This window comes from Olea europaea, chromosome 22 (assembly GCF_002742605.1).
Source record: "Olea europaea var. sylvestris chromosome 22, O_europaea_v1, whole genome shotgun sequence".
Taxonomy (NCBI): domain Eukaryota; kingdom Viridiplantae; phylum Streptophyta; class Magnoliopsida; order Lamiales; family Oleaceae; genus Olea; species Olea europaea.
Genome location: NC_036258.1, coordinates 2,453,637 through 2,461,037, shown reverse-complemented (window position 1 = coordinate 2,461,037; position 7,401 = coordinate 2,453,637). Strand labels below are relative to the sequence as shown.

Here is a 7,401-nt window from a genome sequence, read left to right as displayed (position 1 = left end):
CACTTCATGTAATTGCAGAATGTTGTCTAAATTTGTTTTTTTTTCTTTTAGTTTGTGAATATAATTTTTAAATGTTCTCATTAGTGGGAGAACATCAAGAAGCTTGTAGGGAATAAGCACTGTAACAATTGTTTTTTTAACCGTTTATTAAAAAGCTAAAATAGGGAATTCAATCCAGTCTGCTTACCATGAGGAGAAGTGTTTTTACGATCTTTACATGGTTTTGTAGCATACACTCTAAGTCGGAAAAATAGAAAAAGTTATATATACGTGTCCATATTTGATATTACAATGAAATAAGATTCAAGCCGAAATAACTCGAGTAATTGATCCAATTACAGAATTTTGCATTTGCTCCGCAATTTGGAGTATATACCCCTCCCACTCGTACAGCTATTACATTTATACATATTCAAATCCTATTTACCATTGTTTAAGACTCATCCATGAAGAAAGTGCCATAACCATTAGCTTTCATAAACTTCTTCAAAAGAAGAACGATGATGGCCATGGTAAGTCCAACAGCTGCATATGTGAAGAAGCGGTCATCAGCCCTCTTGGAATGTCCGGCTTCTGGCTTATGCACCAGCTGCTGCTCAGTAGCGTACATGACAGAAACAGGTTCTGATGTCTGAACAGCATTTCCATTTGAAGATGTTTCGTTTAGTTCTCCAACAGTACCATCATCTACGGCCGGATTTGGAAGCACTTCCTCAACGATCTCAGGAGAAGAGCTTCGAGCACTCCCCTGACTTCCACACTCTTTGTTATCATTTGGAACTTCAGAAACCTTTGTAGTGTTTTCTTGAGGAACTCCAGGTGCCCTGCTTAGCATATATTCGTGAATCTGTACAAACAATTAATTAGTATTGAGCTCGCATATTATGTATAGATTCAGGAAAAGCAGGACATGACAAACCTCATCAATAAGCCTTTGGCGTTCAGAAGAACCAAACTTTGGGCCAGCTTCACGAGATTTAATTGCTAACGATCGCCTTTCTTCCTTTGGATAGTCTAAGGATCCCAGTGCACCATTTGGGTTGGTGGGCAGAAATGCAATCAGTGCTACTAAAGCAGTCCGAACTGTTAAGATCATCCATATTGACAGGTGTCATTATAAATTATTAATCATGCAAAAAATAAAAAATAGGGGTATTTTTGTGAAATTATTGGTTATTAGCAAAGATTATGGCAAAACATACGCCCCATTCTAGTATATGATATTAAAGACGTTCGTATCTTAATTTCTCCCTCCCTCCCTTATTCTTGTAAAATTACAGATCACCTATACATCTCTCTCTAGAAATCAAGTAACTTAGCATGCTAAAGTTTTATGTAGAAATAGCAATATAGTACTCAATACTGTGAGAATCAATGTAGTCTCTTGACAAATTGCTTGAAAAATTTTACATACTCATGAAAAGACTCTAAATCTATTCAGTCAGATGACGTGTTTGAAAGTGTTGTATATGCAAAAAGGCACAATATATCCAAAGTAGACTTCATCCGATATTGAATACTAATTTATATTGCAATTCTCTTCTTAACATTAGTATAACTGCTCTTAGGAGCTACGAAGATGCAGTCAATGCATATGAAATATCATACAAAAGATATAATAAAATAGATAATGTTATTTCATAATGAGCTAGAATCACTGGGAAGATGGAAATAGCTTAAGAAGAAAATTCACCACTCCAGGATGGTTGCCAGTGCTCAGGATGATGATTTGAAATGCTCAAGCATATCTTGGTTTGAGTTTCAAATCGACCATTTGGCTGTAAGAGGAATCCAAATTAGATTAGCAAATCTCTGTCAATACAATTAAAATTCCAACGGTAAATCTTAAAAGGAGTAAACAATACTGTTTTACTACACATCCCCATTGAAATTCCAAGCACCTCAAACAGTGAGCTAATAGAGGAGAAATGGAGAGTTACCGTCAACAGCATAAATGAAGGAGGCTTGAAAGGATATTCAGCGGGCAACTGGATCCTTCCGTGGTATATTCCTCCCTCAAATTCCGTATCTTGGGGTCCCCTAATAGCAAATTGCCATTCGAATATATTTTCCTGAAAACAATTTTTGGGGCCTGAGTTCAAACTGCTTCTTGGAAGTCATAACACAATATCCAGAAAAAGAAGAGCCAATTCAGTGAAAAATCACTTGTTTCCCAAAAAAAAAAAAAAAAGGGGGCAATGCGTTTCATTTAAAATTTAGACATGAAGCAACGGCAAAATCAATTAGAAATGAATGAATCTTCTATATGGTTTTACATTTCCATAGATTACAATAGAAAACACTATAAAAAAAATTGATTCCTTGAAAATCATATGGATTAATAAAAACTATACATGATACTCAAATCAAAATAATTTAAAAATTAGGTAAAAACAAAATATGTAGTTCCAAATTCCGTTACCTTTTCACCCCAAAATACTTAATAGTTAAAAAAGAAAAAAAAAACGTCGCAAATTCGCATCTATGGTCAAGATGATCAATACAAAATAATTTCAAAATTAGGTAAAAACAAAATATGTAGTTCCAAATCCCGTTACCTTTTCACCCCAAAATACTTAATAGTTAAAAAAGAAAAAAAAAAAAAAAAACGTCGCAAATTCGCATCTATGGTCAAGATGATCAATACAAAATAATTTCAAAATTAGGTAAAAACAAAATATGTAGTTCCAAATCCCGTTACCTTTTCACCCCAAAATACTTAATAGTTAAGAGGGAGAGAGAGAGAGAGAGAGAGAGAGTCGCAAATTCGCATCTATGGTCAAGATGATCAATAAAACCAGATGAACAATAATAGATGACAATAAATGTTTCCAATGTCATTTCAGGGATTCCTTTATATCTCGAAATCGAAATCATAGTTCAAATTAGCTGAATAAAATTGCGAAAACAGTTAAGCAGGAATTTTAGGAAATGGAAAATGGAACTATTTAAAAGAAAAAATATCAGAAAATATTTTCCATAATAGACAATTAGCTGAATTATTTATTTGAAAAATCCATAATTAGACAGTTTAAGCAATGAAACCGAAATCATATTTCAAAATAAATCCCTCATAAAAAATCCATAACAGATAATAGCTAAATACAATTGTAATATAAACCAAGTAAAATTAATTCTAAAAATAAACCTCGAGAGGTAGGCTCATGAAATCATCGGAAGGATTGGAATGCATCTCTTTGACCTCCTGCAAAATCCTCTTCACCGCAGGGTTTTTCAGATTGTACTTGTCCTCCGCCATTTTTTTAGATCCAATTCAACCGATTATTTTCAATGAAGAATAAATGAAAATTTTGGATAAATTTTATAGTAGAAAATTTCGAGAGGTGGGAGAGAGTGCGCGTGTTTTTGGTGATATAGTTGAAAAGCGTAAATAACAATGGAAGTCACCTAATGTTTAGTGAAATTTTATTTTAGTCCCCACGCTTGAAACATGTTTTGTTACGAGGATTTTTATTATGGGTAATTGGCGCAAAACGTTCTTACCTTTCAACTTCATTGTGTAAAACGTCCTCACCTTTCATTTTTTGACATTTTTGCTCTCAAATCAACCTCTCGTTGCGATGAAGGTCCTTCCGTCCAATTGCCATCCATTTTGCCGTTAATTAAAGAGAGAGACTCAATTTCTTGCTGGTCAACAGGGGTAAAATCGTCCCCACCCAACTGAACCCTTCATTTTCATCTTTTTCTTCGAACAACAAGAGGCAGTTCCCATTCCATTCCCTTTTAGTTCTTCAAAAATTTCCAATTATCTTCCATTTCTACAATTTTTCCTCCATTCTCCTCTCGTATGGGCGCATATCAGCAGTCGGCGTAGTGGAAACCTACGTTGAGAGTTTTTCCAACAAGCGACGCGATGGTAAGAATCATTATTTGTCGGTATTTTCGTTTTCCATTTCACATTTTGGTGCTTTGCATGATTGAGTGTATTATGTGTAGGATTCTGATAAAGTTTATTATTGTTACACAGGGCTTCAAGGAACAACATGTTTCTTCCATTTCTGAGAAATCCCGGCAATGATCAACCCACTTCCAGCACCTTGTTAGGATGAAAACTCTCTACCAAGTTCTATTAATTTTTTGGCTTTTGTTTTTGTTGTTCAATGCACAAATTGTCATCAGGTAGTGGATACAATATAGCACTTTAGGAACCTGTGTTTGGTGTTTAGGAACCTATTTTTGATGTTCAGAACTTATGTTGGCTGCAGAGTGAATATTTTGCACATTTGAAATGAAATGTATCTATTTTTGCTTCAGTTTTCGTTTATCTTAGCTTCAACAGGTAGTGGTTATTTTTGTTTCAGTTTTCGGTCAATTGGTGGATGAATTGTGCTCAAATTCTGTGATAGAATTGTATATTTGGGGACTTTTGAGTTGGTGTGCATCAACAGGTGGTATATGGAAGAAAACAGGTTACGCTCTCACCAAAATTTTTTAAAAAGATAGGGACGTTATTTGCAAATTTTTCTAAAAGGTAGGGACGTTATTCGCAAATTTTTCTAAAAGGTAGGGACGTCAATCGCCAATACTTTTTATAGGTAGGGATGTCTTAAGAAAAATTATAACTACGTAGGGATTATTAACGCAATGTTCATTAGATTCCCAAAAAAAAGTGAACAAGATCAGTCATCTTTACCAATAAGCCAAAATGAGCCAGTATCACTGAAATGATAAATACACAGCACCCATTTCCACTTGATCTTCGCCATTTACCCCATGGTCACAATAAGCATAAACTAGAAATGAAAACCTAGTAGTTGTCTCTATAAATTGACCACCCATTCAATACATGTCTTGCTACATTTTTCTAGAAACCCAACATTAGAGCAGCAATGGTAGACCTGGTGGTTGGATTTCACCATATATGTTCTTCACGACAGTTTTTTCCTTCATTTAATATAATAATTTAAAGTATTTTCACACCCATTTTTCAGCTACTGTTACTATGTGGACTACGTAGAAGGCGAGAAGAAGGGTTCAGTTGGGTGAGGACGATTTTACCCCTGTTGACCAGCAAGAAATTGAGTCTCTCTCTTTAATTAACGGCAAAATGGGTGGCAATTGGACGGAAGGACCTTCATCGCAACGAAAGGTTGATTTGAGGTCAAAAATGTCAAAAAATAAAAGGTGAGGACGTTTTACACAATGAAGTTGAAAGGTAGGGACGTTTTGCGCCAATTACCCTTTTTATTATCATTATTTTGCTATGTTAGTTGGAAATAAATAGGGATAAAAAAGTACTCCATTCCTGACCCAATGGATAACAAGGCAAGATCCCCATCACGAAATTTTAATTTTTAATTTAAAGTAAATAGGGCGATAAATGGGGAGGACTCTCGATTCTGTCGTACTATATTTTCATCCTTTGTATTAAAAATAAATTTGTTCTTTCAACATAATAGTCAAGCTAATGAATTTCATTGAATATGATTTTTATTATTTGAAATAAGTGATTATTGTAAAATTGAACAATTAATGATTTTATTGATATTATATTCTCTGAGTAAGAAAATCTTTTTGGCATGGGGAAAGAAAGTTAAGTTTTGTGAACGAACCATTACAGGTGGCAAATTGAAATTGAAATTGAAAATTGAGTGATGAGTTTGGAATAATAAATAAATAAAGTGACTAATTAAACTACTATCAAAGCTTTGCAACCTTTAACGTAAGATGGGGGACGCGTCAGTGGAGGAAATATCTAGAGATGTGTCCATTTATTATTGGGTTGTTCTTTTGGTTCTCTCTCCAGTTTCTTTCTTAAAAAAAAAAGGGTAGATAATACATCAACTTTGCCGTTATTACGAGATTTCAGTTCATGATACGAAATAGATTCGACGGTGAATTATCTTTAACCCGAGGACAAAGGACAATATTGACAAAAGTGATAAAGTACGAGCATAAAATTGTCCATCAAATGGTTCTCCTTCATTCACCATTGTCTTCGTTACAAAACAAGACAACGATGTCCATTAGTTGTTATTGATTAAAGATTGGAATTTGAGTTTTCCAAATTCTTTTGATCCAATCTCGATATTCAAGTTTAAATCAACGACTTTGTTGATCAAGTCAATTATCGATATTCGCTTAGAATTAATGAGAATTTGATTTCAACAAGTCCTTAACATTCAGTTGAATCAACAAGTGCAGATTGACGCATTAACAAGAAACTTTCATTCTTGCTTTTCAAATATTAGGATTCGTTTGATTGCAAAAATGGAATTAAATTAAATTGAAAAAGAATCCAGGGAATTAAATTGCCTATAAATTATTTTTCTAAGAATTGTAAATTATTGTGTTTGATTGGTATAATTTTTCAAGTGAAAAATGTTAAAATAAAAGTATTTTTTGGTATTCGTTTGACTTTATTTTACATGAAAATTATCAAGTAAAGGGATAGATTTTACTGGTATTGTGGATGAAATTAGTTTCCATTGCCAATCCAAAAAAAAAAAAATTTCAAGAAAATCATCTATCTTTTGATATTCGTTTGGCTTTGTTTTACATGAAAATTGTCAATTAAAGAAAAATATTTTTTTACAATTATTCTTAGAATTTGTTTCCATTGTCAAAAAATAAAAAAATAAATGAAAAAAAATTGCTACAGTAATCTAGGAAAATTCCTCAAAAAGAAGGAAAATATCTATGTTGCATCAAAAGGTGGAAAATAAATTCCAAGAAAATTTTTGACAATCAAACAACAAAAAAATGAAAAGATGGAATTGCAATTCCATTTTTCATGGAATTTCCTACCTATCAAACACACCATTAATGTCGGATCATGTTTGACTTAGATCGATAGCATTACTTACAAGTAAATAAAATACGTAAGTTTTGAAATAAGTAAATTTTGTTCAAGCTTACGTGTTCTTCAAAACTATGAGGCGCCCAATGAACTTAAAAAAAACAAAAGTCATTATTGTGTGTAATCGTGTTCAACAACTAGTACCAAACACGTACTCAGATAATAACAAATAAAAATCTTTAAATCAAATTCTCGTATTGCCCGGTTATAAAATTTTCACTTGTCATTACTCATTTTTCGTGTCTTATTTCCTAGTTTCTTCCTATAAGCAATGCAAGCAGACAAATAAGATATTTCCATGTCAATTTCAGAGAAGATTTTTAATATTGGTATCAGTCTGCCTGTTGTCCTCCAGCAAGAAATTGGATACATCGTACATCTTGTTCGCGAAATAAATGTCGTCAAATCATTGTAAGAAACGTTGGAAAGTAAACACTATCAACGAGGGGATTTTTAGTTATTATTGAACCACATCATCTAAAATTTTAAATAATATCAAAAAAAATTTATCATTTGATGTAGTCGGGGTTATCTTTAAATCAAATGTACAAGAAGAAAAATCTTAATAAATAATCCCTTAA

The 7,401-nt window shown here is 33.0% G+C and overlaps 1 protein-coding gene across 1 annotated transcript; it reads right to left on the bottom strand.

The window, feature by feature from the left end:
- Positions 1–245: 245 nt before the first annotated feature.
- Positions 246–3,369, bottom strand: LOC111371339 (ubiquitin-conjugating enzyme E2 32-like). Its single transcript, XM_022993262.1, has 5 exons — positions 3,149–3,369; positions 1,941–2,072; positions 1,694–1,778; positions 920–1,083; positions 246–847 (listed from the first exon to the last, which is right to left on the bottom strand). Exons 1-5 carry the CDS (start codon positions 3,257–3,259, stop codon positions 434–436), a joined length of 906 nt encoding a protein of 301 aa, XP_022849030.1. The 5' UTR covers positions 3,260–3,369; the 3' UTR covers positions 246–433.
- Between the last annotated feature and the right edge of the window lie 4,032 nt (positions 3,370–7,401).

Coding starts and splice junctions, on each gene's coding strand:
- LOC111371339 (XM_022993262.1), bottom strand. CDS start 3,259: ATGGCGGAGGACAAGTACAATCTGAAAAACCCTGCGGTGAAGAGGATT. Junction 1,779..1,940: donor CTTCATTTATGCTGTTGACG/GTAACTCTCCAT, acceptor TTCCTCTTACAG/CCAAATGGTCGATTTGAAAC. Junction 1,084..1,693: donor CTGGCAACCATCCTGGAGTG/GTGAATTTTCTT, acceptor TGATCTTAACAG/TTCGGACTGCTTTAGTAGCA.